At 40.4% G+C, this 22700-nt stretch overlaps 2 protein-coding genes across 5 annotated transcripts in view; both read right to left on the minus strand.

Annotated features, from left to right (window-relative positions):
* CADPS2 (calcium dependent secretion activator 2) overlaps nt 1-22700 on the minus strand; it is a 527120-nt gene that overhangs the window by 381930 nt on the left and 122490 nt on the right. The gene's annotated exons all lie outside the window — the stretch shown is intronic.
* On the minus strand, nt 164-1075 carry RNF148 (ring finger protein 148). The gene has a single exon (XM_066366148.1). The coding sequence runs from the start codon at nt 1073-1075 to the stop codon at nt 164-166; it is 912 nt and encodes a 303-aa protein (XP_066222245.1).

The raw sequence follows: 22700 nt of genomic DNA on the forward strand, positions 1-22700 counted from the left end.
ATGATATGGAGTTTTATTTCAAAACACACACATTTCACCCTCTTCAGTCCTTCATGGAGAAGCTGGAGTTGAATTTTCTCTCTACATACAATGCTCAAAGAATTCATCTAATTTTAATCTTTGGAAACATTCAGTTACATCTTTAAAAACTTCTCTAGGCTTCTTAAGTTTTCAGAATGTTACACTTGCACATGGGGCATGTGCTGTGGGCTAAAAGCCAAGGGTCAATGCATGCCTTATGGAAGAAATGTTTGCAAGTTAAAACACGTACTACATCTTGGGGTTTGTATATGTCAAAGCAAACAACACAACTGTGTTCATTCGGATCTAGTTCCTTATCCCCGTCTCTGAGCGCTCGCAGTTGAAGCTGAGCAATTGCTTTCTTCACTTTTGCCTTGATCTGTCGTCGCCTCCTGGTGGAAGAAATGGGCACTCTAGGTCTCCAGGTACGGTACAAGAAAAGGTAGGCAATCGTGGCAGCCAGGAAAGTAAGCAGGGATGTGACATAATAGCTCAGCCAGAGCCTGTACATATTCCCCACTTCAATGATGATGGTCACATAGACTCCTTTCTGAATCAACTGCAAAAGTTCCATGCCTTTCAAGTTGCCTATCATCACTGCGACCATGTTTCCCGTTCCCTGGTGAGACATGGGAAAAACTTTGTTGCCAGTCCCTGGATAGTTATAGATGATCACACCGTTGGCTCCCTTCTCTGCTGCCACGTTGATTTTATGTGTAAAAGTACAGCCTCCCCGTTCGATGAGGGCCAACCAAGAGTCAGCCTGTTGAGGCCGGCTGAAATTGGTCATAGGGTTACAAGCGTTCTGATTCCATCCTTCAGGGAGCACCACCGCACCAGACACCCTTTCCAGAGGAGAATGATTCCCGAACACTCCACTCTCTCCTAATTCGGATATAATGCGATTTCCCACCTGGAACGTTATATTCAGGTGGGCTGTCCAAATGGCTTTTCCTTTTGAGTCAGGAAGGCTAAGCAGTAGAAAGATGCTAAGCCTCAACAGCTGAGGTGAAACAGAACCACGGGTCGACGGAGTAATTCTAAGTAGGCTCATTCCTCCATTTGCTGCTTAAACTAACAAACATGAAAAACTAAACATCAACTACAAAAGATGGTAACTTCAGTTGTTAATAGTTGATAACTAAAGAACATTAATGGAAAAGGTCTGTGTGGATCAAAGGTATCTTGCTCCTCTGAGTATTTTTATTTGGGTATCTTTCTTATAATGAAACAAGGGCTGTTGTTTGTAAATGAGATTTCAAGAAAATTATGACTTCCTAATGGGCAAATTGTGACATCAGAGCTAGTTAAGCCAATCCAAGAGTTTATATTAGTTCACTGCATAACTGCATACTGAAACCCTATTGGCCCAAAAGCTACTAAGCAATGATTCATGGTGTATAACAATTTGAATCAACTCTAAAGTAATAAGTAGATGGATAAGAATTGTTTTTGGATCTTGAGTTTCATTCCTACTTCTGGATAGATCGAAAAGCAGCCTAACCAGTTTTATATTCCTTGTTTTTCTGTTTTAGTTTTTTGTTTGTTTTTAATCTGTCAGGGAAAGCAGAAATCATGAATTAGAGCACACACATGTAAGTAACATGTAAGGGTCTCAAAATGTTCACTTTTAAAGAGTGCACTTTGACTGCCTTCCAGGGAAAAGGGGCTGGAAAAGGACAGGAGTGAAGTGGTGAGATGAGTTTAGGCAGAAGACAGCGGCTCCAACTCTTGAAAGAGCAGTAAAGATGTAGAGACATGTCACAATTCGCTACATTACTTTAATGTTGCAAACTATAGTATCTTTACTAATTTAAAGATGTTTTCATGCTTGTTTGCTTTTATTTTGAATTTTCATCCCGAGTCTGTTTCAGGGAGTCAATAAACTGGTAACAATCAGTCAAACATTATTTAATACACAGGTCATATTCTATGCACCAAGCATGCTATAAAGGCTTGGGAGTATGAAAAGTAAAGAAAAAAAACAGATCTTGTTTCCAGTCAGGGGTATGTTGAGAGAATTTTGTCATTCTGACAAAGGCATTTATTTATTGTACTTACTGGCCCATAATATTTCAGTAAATACTCACTTTTAAAAATAAAATTGGAGCCAATCAACTTGCTCCATTCATATAATTTTATAAAGGCATTTTGAAGAAATTATTAATTCATTGGATTTTCCTCACTATAATATGAAGTATTTAGTCCCTGGCTAGGTAATCCCAATACGCCAAGGTTGCAGGTTCTATCCCCAGTCAGGGCACATACAGGAATCAATCAGTGAATGCATGAATGGGTGGAACAACAGTATTTCTCTCTATCTCTCTCACACACACCCTCTTCCCCTTCTTCTCTCTAAAATCAATAAATAAATTAAAAAAAGAGATGAAGACAATGGTAGATAGAACTTCCCCACTGTCATGCCTGCATCTCAGGACGAATGCACCTATAAGAAACAATCCTTTGTCTGTAACACAGTGAGTCAGGAGGGGGACAAGTTTGCCTCCCAGAAGATTATTTGGCTATTTTTGGAGACATTTTTGGATGTTACAGTGGAAGAGCACTGCTGGCAACCAGTGAATAGGTCCAGGGACACTACTAACCATCCTAAAAATGTACATGACATCCCTGTGCAATAAATAATTACCTGGCCCAAGACATCAGTTCTGAGACTAAGAAACCATGCTCCAATGGAAGAGCCATGGGAGGAAGAAACCACTTCAAGACTCACTTATCGGCCCTGGCCAGTTTGCTCAGTGGTAGAGCATCGGCCTGGCATGCAGGAGTCCCGGGTTCAATTCCTGGCCAGGGCACACAGGAGAAGCACCCATCTGCTCTCTCTGTCTCTCTCTTCCCCTCCCACAGCCAAGGCTCCATTAGAGCAAAAGTTTTCCCGGGCGCTGAGGATGGCTCTGTGGCCTCTGCCACAGGTGCCAGAATGGCTCTGATTGTGGCAGAGCGATGCCCCAGAGGGGCAGAGCATCGACCCCTGGTGGGCATGCTGGGTGGATCCCGATCGGGCGCATGCGGGAGTCTGTCTGACTGCCTCCCCGTTTCCAACTTCAGAAAAATACCAAAAAAAAAAAAAAAAGACTCACTTATCTCTGATGGACAATCAGGTCTGCATACTTGTCACAGAGTGAGCTTGGACAACTGGCAGTGCACCCATCCAGATAATGACTTCAGAACATGTCTACTTCCCATTTGCCTTGGAATAGAAACAGTCCAGACTTGCACAAACCAGCTATTCGTTCACGAAGTCTGACTACAAACTGCATTCGCTTTATTGGATCAGATCCAAGTCTTCTATCCCAGGGCCGGAAGTCTTAAAGGAAAAGAAGGGCAGGAGCTGGATGACAGCTGCCACTCTTCTCTGTCCATTTACAGCACTTTTTGCAGGCAGGCTAAAGAGAACTGAAATATACCACTGGGGTTGAATGATCCGGTGGCTACAAATTCTAGCTCCTGCCAATTTGCCATTTGGCCTCTTTCTGGGTATCCCTGCTTTTGGAAAGCTCAGGTTATGCCACTTTGCTTTCAGGAAAGAACTACATTAGTACCTGTTTTTGCTAAGCAAAGGAAATCCAGAGAGGATTTTCGCCTTTATGAACGAAGGTGAAAAGTGAAAACAGTTCTCAGCGTTTTCTTTGCAGCAGCCACTACAGAGGCAGCGCTCACCGTGAGCAGGAGAGTGGCTCCACCAGGCTCCTTCCCGGGAACCACACTCAGCATCTCAGGCTCAACCCGCCACAGCTCTGAACTGTGTCTGGGAGCATCCATGCTGTCAAGTTATTCTGTGCATCCACTAGCAAGAGGTGTCCTAAGGTATCAGAAACACCTAAGATAGCCCATAGGGTGTTACTTGTGTAAAACTGGAAGTAACTGCAATTTAAGTAGTTTATTTTTAGGGTCTGGGAACACTCAAACTTTTCTCATATAAATTAATGGTAAGTGCATCTTCGCTTTACACAGTTTCAGCTTATGAAAGGTTTCATAGGAACTCTGCTTTTGCATAGCAGGAAAACTTGTGTGTTGAGTTCCTTCTTACATAGGCTCACTTCATGATGCCCCCATGTCGTTCCGGGTATCAACAGGCAGAATGGCAGACCACACCCAGAATCACTAAGAGACTTTTCTTCTCCCAGATCCCTATATAAGAATCTATATAAGAGCATGGGAACCCTCCACCCTCATCTTTCTGGCTAGCACTACTTCAAAAACACATGACTAATAGACCCTAGAAATCAGAGCAGATGCACCTGGATTGGCTCCATGAATCATGATTCATCCTGGCATGGAGAACCCATTTCCTGACTCAGCCCATGGAAGAAGTGATCCCCACCAAGGGAAAAAATAGCAGCTATAGGCTCTAAATGCCTGAGGTTTCTCCAAAGGAATGATATGTAAATAATCATTAACCACAACAAACATATAATACTCACTATACACAGGTACTGATACGAGCCAGAACCTATATTAAAGGGACACAACATGGCTCTGTTCTTAAGAAGGTCCTCATCTCAATAGGAGAAAAGAGTTAAATACAAACTAGGTGTATGTATGTATCCTAACAGCTAGGTTCCAATTAAAATATCAAAAGGGTTATAATTTTCATTAAGTTAGGGGAGAAAAAAAATCAACTGGCCTCCATGTCTCTGCTTTTCATCAACTTCTTTTAAGAATGTTTAAACTTCCAAAATCTCTACTCTTCTAAGAAAAATAGTCATGTACATATAGCATTGCCCAGACAGCATCTCTCAGATGCAGGGAGTACAGAAGAGGCTTCAATAAATTACTCTACAGTTCACAGTATGCAAGGCTATGATATTATTAGAGATCTCAAGGAAGCCACAAACACACTGGATTTGCATTTAAACTCGAAAACAACTATATAGGTTTTCAGCAAATAATTAAATGCATCATAATGGAGCTTGGCAGGAACAGAATACTCACTCGAAGTAGTTTACCGAGAACAGCCAAACCGCAAGTCATATTTTCTGAATATTTAAAGATTTTTTAAATATAAAACTAAATTTCAGTTTAAAATGTTCTATTTGTTTGCAAATTGGTAAATCCTCATAAACATTAATGTGTTTTCTCCTAAATTTCTCCCATAAGTTAATCACTACTCCCACATATTCCACATATTCTGACATAGGCAATAAAAAATTCTATGTACAAATTCACATTTTCCTCACTCTATTTCTGAATCCAGCAAAGATCTAAATATGCTAAATGGTATGCAGTAAATTTTTTAAATAATCTATGGGCTTCTGAATTACCTTGACAATCACATACTATAAATAGGGCAGGTGCAAACGTGTGAAAAAAATCAGAAAATGTACCCAGCTTCCTCATTCTTTTTCTATTAACCAATGTGACAACTTGCTATATCATTAAAACTTTGATAATTAAGTACGTTAGGGAAAATACACAGCCTAAACAGACACACTTTAAGTCACCATGTCCCTAAGCACGTTTCACTATGTGAGCCAGCATTACCCTTCCTCTCTATTGACCTACAGCCTAATGAGCGAAGTTGAAGTTGTAGAAGAACTCCAAAGCTCCACGAAGCCTTTGTGACACATCAAAGGGAACTACTGATGTTTCTCAAATGCCTAACAGAGCTCCTGGCCCAACAGGGTGTGTTTGAATGAATGATGAACAGGGACAGGTCTACCCCTCTTGAATGAATACTTTCCACTACTGTAGCCTGGCCTTTAGTATCGTCCCCACATTCTAGAATTTTGCAATAGTATCTAATTTCCCACCACTGTTTTTCTCACCTTGAAATTCATTCTGATGCCAGAGCAACTTATAGGAAAAAAGTAATGACGGTTACTCAGGCATTCCTGTTTGCTGGAAACCTTGCATGGCTCCCGCTGTGCAAAGGAGAGCACCCAAGAAAGGACCGGAGTATGAGCCTCTGCAGCCTGTTCCTCTAACCTGAAAATCCTGCCTCATTCCTTACTATTATCAGTCCTAAAATGTATGCCCCTTCAGTTTAAATGGCTTCTAGTTTCCTATGCTATGGCCATAGCCACTATATATAAGATCTTAGGTAGGCTTTGTCCCTTGTAAAAATTGCCTATGGAAGGTACACTAACTGCAAATCAGCCCCAATTACTTCCCTCCCTGGGCTGACACCCTCTTTGAATGGGACTTAGCTGGTACGTCCATTAGAAGGTGGGATTTGTGTCTACGTCTCTCAAATCACCGGAGGGCCAGGTGACTTAAGCAGGTGAACAGATGGAGCAGAAGTGACGGAGAGTCATCTCTGATCTGAGCCTCAGGAAGCCCTGCATGCTTTCCTTCCCTCTTTTTTTTTATTATTTATTGATTTTTAGAGAGATAGGAAGGGAGAGAGATGAAGACAGAAAAACACCGCCTCACTGTTCCGCCCATTCATGCTGGCACCGGTTGACTCTTATATGTGCCCTGGCTGGGGATCCAACCCACAACCTCAGCATGGCCGGACGGTGCTCCATCCCACTGGGCTATCCGGCCAGGGCCTTCCCCTCACTCTCCTGGAATCCAGCTACCCTCAAGTAGAAAAAGCTAGCCTGAGAGAGAAGGGGTACTCGGAGTCCTCCCGGAGACCTCCGTACAGCAATCTACAGATGGGCAAACGTGCGAGAACTCAAGATGAACAGTGGTGTCAGCGTGACCCTGAGGGGGTCACACACATGGCCAAGTCCAGCCAGGACCTGAGCAATCACCTCACCAGTCTACAGACTGCTGAGCAGTAACAGTGCTGACTCGTTTTTATAGTTTATAAGAAAAATTTCCCTGATATACACTTGGAGTGGTTTATTATTCAGCGGCTGATACAGTTCCCTCCACAGAATTATCTGTTCTATTACTTTCTTTGAGAACTGGGATTAGATCTTATTCTCATTTTCTTCGATACTCAGCTTCCAGCCCGGTATCCAGTAAATCACAGATTCTCAATGAAGGTTGCATTAAATGGAAAATGTCATTATCCTCTGTAATCTAACGTGTACTATTCCTCATGCAATAATACATCTATTTAGTTTTATCTTCGTAAGGGTGATCATTTCTGCTAAAGTATAGAATAGTCGGAATACGCCTAACAAGTTCAAATCCAAAGTCTTCTATTGATGCCATACTCATGAAAATGGATTTCTAACATCCACACCTGACTATAAAAATAAATAAGCATTTGGAATATGACTAAATCCTTTAAAATTTTGATGGGTATAAATCAAACTACATAAATTATACTTCCTTTGGCATTCTGAACTCAAGCCAAGATCTATGTGATTTTAAACTTTTTCTTCTCATTCAATTCAACTTAGAAGATGAAATGATAATCAACAGAGTAGAACCACCACAACTGGTCCAGGGAGAACCTCATGCTGCAGCCTCTGCATTGGGAGAAATAAAGGGAGAAGCTCAAACATTCTTAAGAAAACCCAACAGATAAAGGATAGCATTTGGTGTTACCATTACCTTTCTTAGAACTTGGAACAAAACACATCTTAACATCAACTCACCCTTTTTTTCAGACCAGATTTATCTCTTGAATAACCACCAGAACGTGCCATGTTCTCTTAGTAGACTATGCTGCTCCTGTAGTTAATCAGAGCCAAGGATGAAGACCAAGTGTGGAGGCTGCTTCCGGACTCTGTCATTCAAAGTCATCCAAAAGCTCTGAAGGAGATTCTAGACCAGTGGTAGTCAACCTGGTCCCTACCGCCCACTAGTGGGTGTTCCAGCTTTCATGGTGGGCGGTAGCGGAGCAACCAAAGTATAAATAAAAAGATAGATTTAACTATATAGTAAGTTGTTTTATAAAGATTAATTCTGCCAAACTTAGTGAAAATCTGACATAAAGTACTTTGTAAGTAATTATTAGTATATGCTGTAACTCTGCTTTATAAATTTTATAAAGTAAAGTTACTTCCCTACTTTATAAATCACCATTACTGTGGAACTGGTGTGTGGTTAGAAAATTTTACTACTAACAGAGATACAAAAGTGGGCAGTAGGTGTAAAAAGGTTGACTACCCCATTCTAGACCATCCTAAGCCACACAAGTCACTGAAGGTCTGTCTCGCTTTGTCTTCCTAAGACTGGCCCCACAGAGGGCACAGGAGTGTAAGGAGATCTTCCCACTTAGAGCCCTTACAGTTTTCCAATTCAAAGATCACAAAACCCTTACTCGTTTATTAGATAACTAATCCCTCCTGGGAGGCAGCAGCAAAGCAAAGCCACGAGTATAAAGTCATCACACAAACAGACACTGTACAGAAGCGTCAGCTGTGTGGCAGTCCTGCTATGAGACCCAGTTCCTGCAACATGCTACCTGGGTGAGGTGAGCCACAGTGGCCTCAGTTTCCTCATTTATAAGATGGGGAAGCAACGCCTGCCTCTCGGGGTCACGAGGAGTATCAGATGACCTAGTTCACATCTATTTGTAAATCACTAAACACGCTGCTAGTGTCTCAGGCACTTCTCAATTTTATAAAGCCCCCTTTTTTTCCATTTTTACCAAATAAATTCTTCTCCTTCAACACTGATCTCAACCTTCCTTTTGCAATTGCCCCAGGCAAAACAACCAGCTGCTATAACACATTCTTTTGTAGTCGTTTGACAATCGGTCAATTTTACCATATATCTTGTACAGTTAGATGCTTGTATGTCTATACTTTGGCTTAATTTAGAATGTCTTATGAGGAGCGGTGTCATCTAACTCATTTTTGTAAATTCTGTTTCCCCCCTTTGCCCTGAACTAGCACCATAAAACTTGCTCAAAGTCCGCTGACAAATGCTTGACTTCTCAAGCACTTCATCTTCAAATTACTAAGATATATCAGCAGCTATGGCAACCTGGGCTTTACACAGCCACCCATTAGAAAATAACAACAGAATGGGCAGTGACTTGACAACTCTCCCCTCAGCTAAGAATTACGTTGATAACAGTTGTCCAGAAAAGGGCTTATTTAATATTACAGGATCAGAGGCCACCTGCCTTACGTCTTCTGTCTGAAAGTCGAGAATAAACGCCATCTACATCTATGTATCTGAAAAATGGAATAAATATGGGATAATATACAGCCATAAAGTAACAACTATTTCTAATATGTAAGCAAGCATACTACTGAATTTAAAACCTTCCTTTAATTATGTTTTATTTGTCAATATATTGTAGCTATGTCTAGAAATCTATCTACCTATACCTAAAGGTAGATCTATCTACTCTCTACCTATACCTATAGGTAGATCTATCCACCATCTACTTATAGATAGATAAATGTCTAGATATAATCTCAAATCATAAACTAAATGGTTTCAAGAGAAAACTTTATCAGATAAACTTTGTATAGTTTGGTATCCAAAGAAAGTCCTAACATCATACCAGCAGTAATCTTAAGGAAAAATTTCTAAATGCAACCAACTTTCTCATCAGCCCAGAATGCCTTCCATCTCCAACCTAGAATTCAGTCAGACCCTGTAATCCCCAGAAAGCTTCTCTGATTCATCCATTCCCAATTATGCTCTTCCTGCTATGAACTATGACATAAAAAATTTTAACTTATTTTACAGTAAAAACAGCATGTACTGCATGTACATTTAAAATAAAGATCAATCTAATGCTTTGTATGTTTTTTAAAATAAGCACTATTTTGCTCATCACTTTTCTATGTCCTTAGGAAACTATATGCCTTGTGATATTTTTCTGCAGGTGTTGAAAAAAATGTTAATACACTTCTTCCCTCTTAAGTTTTTTTTTTTTTTTTTCTCAATTCTAAGCTCTTAGAGGTTAGGACTTCGTTAAATCCCCTTATCTTTCCACAGAGCTTATAGTACACTGGTTTGTATAAAATACTTATTTGATTTTATATGATAAAGGTGATTTTCTGAGATAATAAGAAACCTGGTATGTCCCACTGTTTCTCACATCCTTTACAGCAATTCAATCCAAAAATTATCTACTCAATATCAACACTATTGATTCTTTCATACATTCATGCAATTATTTATCAAGAACCTACTATATGTACAATTCTAAATGTTGAGGCTAGCGCAATGTTAAAAAATCAATGTCCTGTCCTTACGAATCTTTCATTCTATGTATCCATACATGGGGATGCAAACATGAGGTCAAGCTTGTATCTTACTCAAGAAGCTTAGACTCTGACAGAAAAAATATTCTCAGTAATGGATGAAGTGGCAAAAGGCACGGAAGGATAAATCCTGCCGAGAAAGAAGCAGTTTATTAATAACTCATGATTTAAAATTTTTTTTTAATTGAGAGAAGGGGAGATACACAGAGTCCTACATGCTCCCCGACCAGGATTCACCCAGCAACCCCATCTGGGGCCAATGCTCAAATCAACTGGGCTATCCTCAGCACCTGTGGCTGATGCTCAGACCAACCCAGCCATTGGCTGAGAGAGGGAAAGTGGGAGAGAAGAGGGAATTGGAGGGACAGAGAAGCAGATTGTCCCTTCTCCTGTGTACCCTGACCAGGGATTGAACCCAGAACATCCATATGCCGGGCCAATACTCTATCCACTGAGCAACCGGCCAGGGCCCACAGTTCTGATATCTTAAGGTATCCTTTTCCCTGGCATATTTTATGCAATTTAGACGAAAGCAGCCTACCCACCCACTTGTCCATAGTCAAAGTGTCCTTTATTCAGGTTCATGAACTCATGGAGCTGTTAAACTCTAACATTTAAACATAAATCTTTGTTTTCTAGAACTTCTCATACTTGGTCTCCTTAGTTTTACCAGGAGTTTTAATAATAAAAATTGTTAAATCTTACAGATTTAATTAATTCTGAAGACTGGGTTTGAATCCTGTGTCTATACTAGCTCTGCAACCTTGTACAGGTTACTTGAGTATACATGGTGGGGCCAAAGTAGGTTTATAGTTGTTCATGGGGAAAATAATACAATAATTAATAGCACAAGAATAAATTGTTTCACATACTCACAACTGTAAACCTATGTTTGTCCAATCCTGTGTTCATATGTATGTATGTATGTTTCCCTATAAAATGGGCACAACAGTGGTACCAAATTTTTAGAACTCTTATGAGGATTAAGTAAATATTGTACAGTATCTACAGCACTTAGAACACTGTGTGGCTCATACACAAGCTGATATGTTAATCCCCAGCACCATTACCACCTTTACCATTATCTACATTATAGTCTTACTCACTTATTTTACTAGATAGGAATGATGCCAGAGTCTTTAAGGGACTTTCTCAAACCTGTAATTCTAAGGAAGTTCTATCTTGATATAGAACGCTTGGTATTACTTTTCCACATTAAACATTCCCTTTTAAAGACTGGCATTTACAGAAATGCCTGTTAACATCTCCAGTTAAACAGATACTAAACAGATAACACGTGATTGCCCATTAAAGACAAAGTGTTGGGTGACTCATAACGCATTTGTGAAAATAGTTACACAGCTTTTTTATTATGAATATTATTGTCATAATGGATCTGCCAACTTCAAACCAAAGGTCTTTCCTTATTCCATCACACCCACACACCTCCCATAAAAACAAATAATGAGTAAAACTATGTAAAGGTTTTGATTAGCTCTCCTGGCATGATATTTTTCAATATGTTGAAAAAAAAAATTGTTTCACCAACTAATGGTTCCACGTCAAACTGCAAGAAGAATAATCATGCCACTGACAACTCAAAATTCCATCTGAGATTCAAGAAAAGAAGTTATCATGTGAAAGAAAGTGTTTGGAAAAGCCACATAAAAACCTGGTTCTGGGGCTATGACCGGTTGGCTCAGTGGTAGAGTGTCGGCCTGGCGTGCAGGAGTCCTGGGTTCAATTCCCGGCCAGGGCACACAGAAGAAGCACCCATCTGCTTCTCCACCCCTCCCCCTCTCCTTCCTCTCTGTCTCTCTCTTCCCCTCCTGCAGCCAAGGCTCCATTGGAGCAAAGTTGGCCCAGGCGCTGAGGATGGCTCTGTGGCCTCTGCCTCAGGTGCCAGAATGGCTCTGGTTGCGGCAGAGCATCGCCCCCGGTGGGCGTGCTGGGTGGATCCTGGTCGGGTGCTTGCGGAAGTCTGACTGCCTCCCCGTTTCCAACTTTGGAAAAATACAAAAAACAAACAAACAAAAAACCCCCCACCAAACCCTAGTTCTGGGCAAGACCTGGAATTTCATTACTACTGTTTTACTTTCTATTTAATTAAGATTATATTAAGAGAGATTATGCAGGTGAGAAAAGTAAATGATTAATGTTCTTACAGTAATCAAGAGGGCAAGTGATCCAGTTAATCTGAGAATATATGTGACTCCCATTGGGAGAGAATCTCTTTACCTCCCATTGGAGGGAGAAGACATGGTAGAACCCATTTCTATCCTCTCTCTGACTTCACAACTGTTTCTAGTTGTCTTAAATTTTAGCTTGAGTTTTTACATTTCACTTTACTTTTTCATTTTAAATTCTTTGGTAAATTTCTTCTTTTCCTCAATACCTTTCTCTCATCAACCATTTAATAAAATCAAGTAAGTAGGAGGGCCACAGTTGTTGCTAAATTATGCAACAATTATAGAAAGAACTTACGGCAAACTGGAGAGACTGAGCTTCACAGAATTTGATTTTATTATGTTTACATCCTAACAAAAACACATGTACACAACATGGACTAATATGTATAGGGTACTAATGATTGACAACAAACTAGTACAAATGGTCATTATCACGAGAAAACTATCAGATTAATTTGGTCCTTTTTGAAACTTCAAAGAAAGCCCTAACATTGTATCAGCAGTAATGCTTAAAGCACAAAGTTCTAAATGCCACACACAGGAATAAAATTACTCTTAAGGTATTAATGTACAAGCTGTCCTAGCTGATAATTCAAGTCTAGTACTTTTGTAATTTGTTGAATTATAGTTATTTACAATGCTATTGCTATTAACAATACAAGGTCCTGGCTGATTGGCTCAGTGGTAGAGCATCAACCTGGTGTGTGGAAGTCCTGGGTTCAATTCCTGGTCAGGGCACACAGGAGAAGTGACCATCTGCTTCTCCCACCTCCCCTTCCCACAGCTATGGCTCAACTGATTTGCACACATTGGCCTGGGTGCTGAGGATGGCTTCCTGGAACCTCTGCCTCAGGCACTAAAAATGGCTTAGTTACAACAAGCATGGCCCCAAATGGGCAGAGCATCAGCCTCAGATGGGGGTTGCCTGGTGGACCCCAGTAGGGGCACATGTGGGAGTCTGTCTTGCTATTGTCCCTATTCTCACTTAAAAAATAGAGCTTCTCTCCTCTCTAAAATGAATAAATAAAAATTAAAAAAAATTTTTTTTAATTCTTTAAAAAAAAAATAGAGCTTCAATTTGAGTCTTTACTGAATGCTTGATGTTTTATATATTATTTCATATTCACAATAATGCAATAAAGTAGATACTATAATCTCCATCTTATAATTAAGAAAACCCAAAGCAAGCAAGTAATCTATTCAACACCATACAGCTAATTAAGTAAATGAACTAGGATTTGACCTCAGTGGCTATGTGAATGTCTTACAGTCCAATTACCTTTGTTTTTTATATCTTGATCCAGATGCACAATTATCTTCCATATTGGATACTGGTCAAGAGCAACTTTTCTGATGCTGAGTTAGTTCCCCCACCTTTTTAAAAATAAACATTTAAAACCCATAACTACCCATAGGGAATGCACTGCTGGGGTTTTCCAACACGCATCACATAGGATTCCGTATGTAATATTTGGAGTACTGTTCCTTTTGGCAATTTGAACATATCTATTTTACTCTTTGACACCATCAAAAAGGTTAATTATAGAAAATTCAGTCAAACTAGGGGGAGTCTGCTTTTAACTATCTTTAGGATGCCAATATATACAAGGTCTACCGGAAAGTTCTGTCTGTTTTTGGAATAAAACAAAAAACAAATTCTTCTGACTTAATTCATGTGGCACCCATCTTGAATATTTCCACACCAATCCTATCTTCCGAATATGGTCTGAAATGGTTTGCTGAGCTGAATTAAACCTTTCTGCGATCTCCGATGTTGTCAGAAAAGGATCTTGCTCCAACATGGTCTGAACAACATCGTCATCGATCAAAGATGGTCGCCCAGAACGTGGCTTATCAGATAGGTCAAAATCACCTGTTTCGAATTTTTCGAACCATCTTGTGCATGTCCTATCAGAAACTGTACCTTCATCATACACTTTCAATAAATTTCTACATGCTTCTGTAGCATTTCTTCCTTGTTGAAATTCGTAAAAATACAGTGGCGTAAATGAACTTTCTCAGTAGCCATGGGTACACTATCGCTTCACACATAAGACTAACATGAATCAACTTTGTTTTAGTTAATTTGCTACGTCAGTATGTATACATTAAGTGATAAAAATAGAGAGGCACACATGGGCCAAATAAACATGTGCTTATGTGTCGAAACTTGTGATAGAAACAGACAGAACTTTCCAGTAGTATATATATAGGGGGGGGGGACAATTTGTCACCCAACTTTAACAAATCTTAACAGTTTGGATATGTGTTCAAGCTCCTGGGCTGTTTGTAACAAAGTGCCACAAGCTGGATAACTTGAAACAATTTTTTCCCCAGTCCTGGAGGTGTAGGCTCTGGTGGTTCCCAGCAGTCCTGGGTGGCCCTTGGCTTATAGCTATGACATTCCAGTGTCTGCCTCTTCCATCAACTTCACAGGGTGCTCTCCCCTGTGTGTCTGTCTCTCTTCTCCTCTTATATCAGTTCCATTGGATTAGGAACCCACTCAACTTCTTTATGCTCTCACCTTACTTAAACTAATTATATCTGCAACAGTCTTATTTCCAAATAATGTTACATTCTGAGGTTCTGGGAAGGATCTAAATTTTAGTAGAACACTGACAACCCAGGAAACTATATTTGCTTCTTATCATTTTTCTTTTTTTAAAGAAAGTAAATTACAGAAACAGTTGAAGCTCCTAATATACCAGTCCCCAAACCAATCATCTTTCCAGTGTCTCTCTAGAGATAAACCGTATCCTGAATGTGGTATTAATCCCGTTAAGGATTTATGCGCATGTATTCATAAACAATATAGAAAACTATACTGCCTGCCATAAAACTTTATATAAATAGAACTATACGATACAAATCATTCTGCAACTTGTTTCTTTGGCTCACCATTGCCTTGAGACTCACTATAACTTTATAGCATTCCACTATTGACTGCCACACTTTATATTAATTCACTCATTTGCTGATAAACATCTGGGCTGTTTTTGCTCCTTTGATATTTCACAATGTTGTAATGGATGTTCCTGAATAGTTTTCCTTGCACTAGAATGTCTCTAGATTATACCCTTGCAAGTTCCATTACCAGGTCACCAGACAAGGTCCTCGGCATCTTTAACTTGAACAGATATCACCAAATTGCTCTCCAAAGTGTTAGCAAAGATTTATACTCTATCCAGAAGTATGTACTTAGTCTTCTCTACCCTTATAAAAAATCCATGTTCCCAAATTTGCCAAACCAAAAGATGACAAATGAAATGTCATCTGAATATCCTTGATCATTTGGAATGTCAATCATTTCTCCATAGTGTAGTGGGTTGAATGACGACCTCCCAGCCTGACCAGGTGGTGGTGCAGTGGATAGAGTGTCGGACTGGGATGCAGAAGACCCAGGATCTGGATAGAGTGTCGGACTGGGATGCGGAAGACCCAGGTTCGAGACCCCGAGGTTGCCAGCTTCAGTGCTGGCTCATCTTGTTTGAGCAAAAAGCCCACCAGCTTGAACCCAAGGTCGCTGGCTCCAGCAAGGGGTTACTCGGTCTGCTGGAGGCCCACGGTCAAGGCACATATGAGAAAGCAATCAATGAACAACTAAGGTGTTGCAACGCACAATGAAAAACTAATGATTGATGCTTCTCATCTCTGTTCCTGTCTGTCTGTCCCTGCCTATCCGTCTCTCTGACTCACTCTCTGTCTCTGTAAAAAATAAATAAATAAATAAATAAATAAATAAATAAATAAATAAATAAATATTAAAAAAAAAAAAAGAATGACGACCTCCCACAATGCATGTCCATGTCAAATCCCTGGAACCTGGAAATGTTACCTTATTTAGAGAAAAAGTCTTTTCAAATGAAATTAAGAATCTTGAGATGAAGAGATCATCCTAGATCAGCGGTTCTCAACCTGTGGGTCACGACCCCGGCGGGGGTCGAACGACCAAAACACAGGGGTTGCCTAAAGCCATCAGATGTATTGTATAATAAATATGTATTTTCCGATGGCTTTAGGCGACCCCTGTGTTTTGGTTGATCGACTCCCACTGGGTTCACGACCCACAGGTTGAGAACCGCTGTCCTAGATCATCAGATGGGTCCAAATCCAACAGCAAGTGTCCTCATAAGAGACACACAGGGAAGATCTGGGAGACAGTAGGAAAGGAGGTAAAAACAAAGGTCGATTTTGGAGTGATGTGGTCATAAGCCCACAAAGTCAAAGAATGTCACCAGTCAGCCTTATGCTGGTTGTTCAGGGGCTGTCTCTTCACACAGATGTATAGGAGTGCTGTGGAGCTCGGCCACCTGTGTGTCTCACCTGCTGTTCAAACTGAGCATCAGGCTCCTGTCGGTCAGATGTGGAGTTTACAGTCTTGCACCAAAAAAAGAGCCGCTTTCTACCAACAAAGCCAAGCCTTAAAAATCTCTCACATAATCTGTGGCAGAAAGTAAATTGTACAAACTATAAATATCAAACAACAGTGAAAAGCTCCAAAGGAAAAATCTCACATACACTAAGGTAGCACCCAAGCTTTAAGTCACCCACTCCGCTGTAGTAGAAACACTGGCAGCAACTTACTTACAATTGTGTTCCCCTAGATTTTCCTGAGGGCCATAATCTTTTATACACAATTCAATTTTTTTTCAAAAGTCTGAAGAAAATATTTGGGGAACAAAACCAGATCTGAGATGGTATAAGTCTATTTATAGTCTCTCCGCATTCAAAGGGAATAAAACGGAGTTTAGTTTCTTCCTGGAACTTGAACATGCCTTTCATTTTACTAGAACAGAAAATTTCAAATAATTGCAAACTTATATCTGATTTTCAGTACATCAACTAAATTCGCCACTTAAGGAAACTTTATAATGAACTAAAATGGCAAAACAAAGACTTTTTTGCAGTGTGAACAATCTTTCCTAATAGTGCCCATTCTGGACATTCACACTTTTGAATTCAGGATATAACTGATCTGAGCTTTTCATATTTGGCATTTTCACTTTTCACCACTTTGCATTAATTTTCCTAATAGGCTTGTTAGAACCCAATTAAGATGTTTTCTCCCTCTTCTCAGTGTGGTCCCACCAAACAAGCAAAGATGACAGATATTTAATAGCAACGCCTGAATAGTCTGGCAACTTCAAAAATGTGTAAATTGAAGGTACAAAGACATAAACAGACCATAATAAATAGTTCTTGTTTGATGAGTTTCATTAAAATTTTGGATAAACAACAATATTAAATGGGTAAGATTGTATAAAAATTTTTACAATCTTAAGGCAAACTGACATTAAATAGTAGCAGATCTCTTTTCTCCCAATAAATATTAACTACTTAAATTTCCCACCTGAAAGTTACCTTAGAAATGAAAAGGTAATAACTTTCATACCCAAAAGTTAATAGTAACAATAAAGTACTTTTAAGATTAGGGAGTGTAAACACTCCACTGTAGAAAATCTTCTTGTATGGCATTTAGCACCTGAAATCTTTCCAACCCTTTCATTTTTTAGCTAACAAGCCTTACACTTAAGCATGTACCCTGGAGAGAGTGTAATCATTTGCCCCGTGTAGCAGACTTACTGGGCAGAAAATATTGAAATAGTACTTAATTTTCTCAGCATAACAGTAGTGCATCCCACATTCTTTAAAAAAAAAAAAAAAAAGTATACATTTAAACTCTACTAAGGTAGAAAGTTTCTATGCGCAGTTTATGTGACTGTCATTATACAAGTCAACCATTACATCTTAATCTGATCAATACTCAAAGAACTTTATATCAATATTCTCCATTATGTTCTTATATATCTGGAACTTATCTGACATGGAAAAAATCACAGGAATTGGTAACTGGAGGAAAGGAGGGAGGAAAAGAGGGAAGGAAGATGGGAGGGAGGGAAGATGGGAGGGAGGGAAGACAAAGTAGGAAAGAAGGAAGAAAGAAAAAAGAAGAAGAGTGGAAAAGGGGAGGGAGAAGGAAGAAAGGAGGAAGGGAGGGAGAAAGGAAGGAACTGGGAGAGAAAGTAGGAGGGAGGAGGGGGAGGAAGAAGGGAGGAGAGAGAGGGAGGAGGGGGAGAAAGGAGGGAGGAGGGGGAAAGGAGGGAGGAGAGAGAGGGAGGAGGGGGAGGAAGGAGGGAGGAGAGAGAGGGAGGAGGGAGACAGAGGAGGGAAGGGAGGAAGCAAGGGAAGAGCAACGGGAGGAAGGACAGGAGGAGGGATGGGAGGAGGGAGAGGGAGGAGGGAGAGCATTCCCTAGCCCCTCCCACACATAAAGGCACACTGAGAAGGCATTATCTAGGAACCAGGAACTAGGTCCTTGTCAGACACCACAATGAATCTGCCAGCATCATGATCTTGAACTTCTGATCTCCAAAGCTGTAAGAAATAAATTTCTGTTGTTTATAAAGTCATTCAGTCAATGATGTTTTATTACAGCAGTCTGAATGGACTCAGACACAATGGTATAGGGGTTGGGAACAAAAGAACTGATCAAACAGATTCCTGTATAAACCAAGCATCAGAGCATCTCACTAGAGGAGGAGAAAATCCTGGGCAGAGAAGGGAAGCCCTGACCCCTCTCAGAGAAGATGTGTGTGCGTGGTTTGGCAGAACATTGAATAGGGACAATGAAATGAACATTTTTTCCGTCAGAGCCTCTGACCAACAAACTAAGGTCATGGTGCACTCTATCCTGCTTTCTCCTCTAACCCTGTTGCATTTACAGTAGTAATCACTTGTCACTTACTGTTTCCATAATAAAACTTTCAGGGACTGCCACCTTACGCAAGTATAAGTGTACACAATTCTGAATTGCTAAGCAAAGGAAAAGCCACCGTGTAAATCCCCTCACGATGTAAGATGCTCAGCCCCCTTTTGTGCACGTACTGATAACTGGGCAAGCCAGTCTTCAAGTGTGGGAGGGGACAACCCCAGTCACCTCGGGATGTCCTGGGGAGCCAGTTTGACTATGCAGAGAGCTCAGCAATGATGGGAGGAAATGGGGTGGGAAGCAGGAGGGGGAAAGGAAGGAAGAGGAAGGGGGTAGGAAGGAGGAAGGGGGCCAGCCAGACAGTCTCCGCAGGTCTGCAGAGGGGAGTGAGCCGGAAGTCCCCAAACACAGCCCTTCCCCTCCGCTCCCTAGTTGGTTCAAACCATCTACCTTCTCTGACTATCCTAAGCGGTGGGGCCAAGTTCACACCACGTCTGTCATCAGTGAGTGCACTAGAGCAGTGGTCCCCAAACCCCGGGCCGTGGACCGGTACTGGTCTGCAGAGAAAGAATAAATAACTTACATTATTTCCATTTTATTTTTATTTAAGTCTGAACGATGTTTTATTTTTTTAAAAAATGACCAGATTCCCTCTGTTACATCCGTCTAAGACTCACTCTTGACGCTTGTCTCAGTCACGTGATACATTTATCCATCCCACCCTAAAGGCCGGTCAGTGAAAATATTTTCTGACATTAAACCGGTCTGTGGCCCAAAAAAGGTTGGGGACCACTGCACCAGAGCATACAATGAAGCCAATTTAAGAAACAGAGGCTAGTGGGCAGCGAGTGGGTATGAGAGAGGAAAGGCTGGTCTCCCATTATTCTTCCCAGCACGTATGGAACAGAGCCTAAGCATGTTTAATACCTTACCTGTTGAAGAAGTCCCTTTATATCCTTCTCTAATCACCACTAGTTAAGACCTGTCCATTCTCCAGCCTCAGATGCGCATAGAATTTTATAAGGGAGGTAGAAGCTAAGCTAGAATGGGAGTTAAATTCTTCTATGTGACTTAGAAATTTTTAGCACAAAACTCAGTAGCGAAGCTAAAATCTCCACAGTATATAAAGGATTAAATATGTTCCAAGGTGACTGAAAGGAATCACAGCAGTCGTAAATCACCACGTACTGCTTCATCATAATCACGCAGAGATTCAAGACCGCAGGGGAAGGGGAACTTCCTCTCGGCGACTCTCTGTTGTAATTTAAAAAATAAAATTACATACAAACCATCTCAAAATGGAAAGAACTTGCTCAAAAAGGAGCATTCTTGCAATCGAAAACCACAATTACTAAAATAACGCTTCCCTAAAAACCATGCTTGAATTCCACACTTCATGATCGCCCCCTCATTTGGGGGCAATGGACCACTCCAAAGGCACATATCAGTGGACACTGACACGCTGGCCGAGCAGAAATAAAAGTGTGAGTGTCACACGGAAGGTGCAGGTCAGCCCAATGAGTCAGCAGTGAACTGTTTTAAAGACAGCAAATGGACGCCACTGTGACAATAATCTCATTAAGTAACTGTGAGCTTTAATTTCCAAATATGATGCGAGTACATGCCAAACATGTGGAGACAAAGTTAAAAGCACATAAACCTGCATATAGATATAAACCTGCCAGCAAATAAAGTTGAAGGTATTATGAAAAGGTATGTGGTGATATACCTCATAGGAAGATATAGCTGGGGAACCTTGAAGCATCTTCTAGGACACCCCTAAAAATGACCTACTTCCGTGTCATGTATAAAAGTGAATTCGCTCGATTCTGATTAGTAAGGCTACTGCCACACAAATCCAATATGAATGAATACTACTGGTGTATCCATTGGAAGCTGCCCTTTTTCATTACATCAAAAACAGTCCAGGTATTGGCAGTTCCGTGTGGTTTAAGTGAAAAGTTACCATTTAAAGTGTAATATATGCCAGGCATTGTGGTAAGTTAATGTGCTTCATCTTACTTAATTCTCACAACTTCATGTGAAATCTGTCCACCTAATGTCAATTTCCATGGACATAGCACTTCCATTTGGAGGGAGGTGCCAGCACATTCAGAGCCCTAGGTTTGCTCCACACAAAACGAAAAACTTTCTAAGAGTGACACAGTCTCAGTCACCTCCTACTCCAAGTTAGTAAAGTGAGCCAGGGTGATTTTAATAACCACCACTGCTTACACATCTGTCTCTCCCAACAGACTGTGGAGGCTTTGGAGTCAGAGACCTTGTCTTATTCATATATTTCCAGGGCATAAGGCAGTAACTGATTAGTACTTAAATAAATGTTTAATTAGGTGAACTGTTTAGCTAATATATATATGTATATATATAACTTTATTTAGGATCTATATATAGGCAGCATCGTATAAGCTGTGGCTTTCTACTCTGAAAGAACTTACTAGAAAGTAAGTTCATATGACAACATGAACTAAATGTTGAATTCTGGGAAAAAAAGGCAGATACTTTTGGGAAAGCAATACTTCAGGTAATAATAACAATAGCAGCTCCCATTTAGCACTGAGCCGAATAATTTAAACTGGTTTCATCATTAACAATCTCGGGAGGTAGAACCATTATTATCTCTGCTTTATAGATGAACACAAGGAAGCACGGCAAGACTAAGGAAATTCTAGCCGTTACACAGATAGGATGTGTGAGAGCTGGGATCCCCGCCCAGACAGGAAGAAAACCATCGCCTCTGCCTGCTTTCCTCCCCGTGTTTAAGCTCTGTGTCCTCTTAGGTAAAGCCTTCACAAGTCCTGTACATCGGAGTTCGAACCAGCTTTGTAGCGTGACCCTTTCAGCAGTCTCGGTATGATGCTTCTAAATGCATAAAATTAAGTTCATAGCATTTTGAAAGAAAGCCGTTGTATGGACAAACTGTTATGAAGATATTTTTAAAAACAAATGTGTGCTATAGCAATTCACATACATTCTCATTAACAAGTTGTAATGAGAGATTTAAGTATACCATAGTTTCAGTGTATGTAGCTTATGAACTAGCCAGTATTCAAGATAGTGGCAATAAAATTCAGGAGACAAAAATATATGTATTTTTGTAGAATAATGCACTTGAAACCTATATAATTTTGTTAACCAGTGTCACTTCAATAAATTCAATTAAAAAATTAAATACATATATGTATTTCAATTGGTGATAAAGTCACAGATACTGCTATCACTACTGGGGTCTCTCATCTACATTCATTATGGAAGTCAATGCTACTTTTCAGCTAGAAATTAGAGAAAATCAAGGTGTGATGTTTTCCCATCTGAGTTCACGAGTCCTTGAACTCTACTAAGACGAGGAACGGTAGCTTCTCTCTGAGACATCTCCTTTGCTCTGACTCACCATGGTCCTGCCTCACTTCCCGGCTAAGAAGGCTGAGAATGCACCTTGACCCTCAGCAGAATGTCAAGCACGGCAGAACCCATGATCCTGGAGGGCGCCTGCAACAGCATCTCACCTGACGTGGACGGTCAAGGGTTTACAGGAGAAATGCATGCAGATTTGATATTATCCCCCTGGATAAAAATATTGGGCACCTCCTAGAAGCTTGAAGTTTGTTTCCAAATACCTGTGCCTCAAGGCACCAAGTCTCACCTCACTAGCTCAACCACATTTAAATAAAA

This window comes from Saccopteryx leptura, chromosome 2, assembly GCF_036850995.1.
Source record: "Saccopteryx leptura isolate mSacLep1 chromosome 2, mSacLep1_pri_phased_curated, whole genome shotgun sequence".
Lineage (NCBI taxonomy): Eukaryota > Metazoa > Chordata > Mammalia > Chiroptera > Emballonuridae > Saccopteryx > Saccopteryx leptura.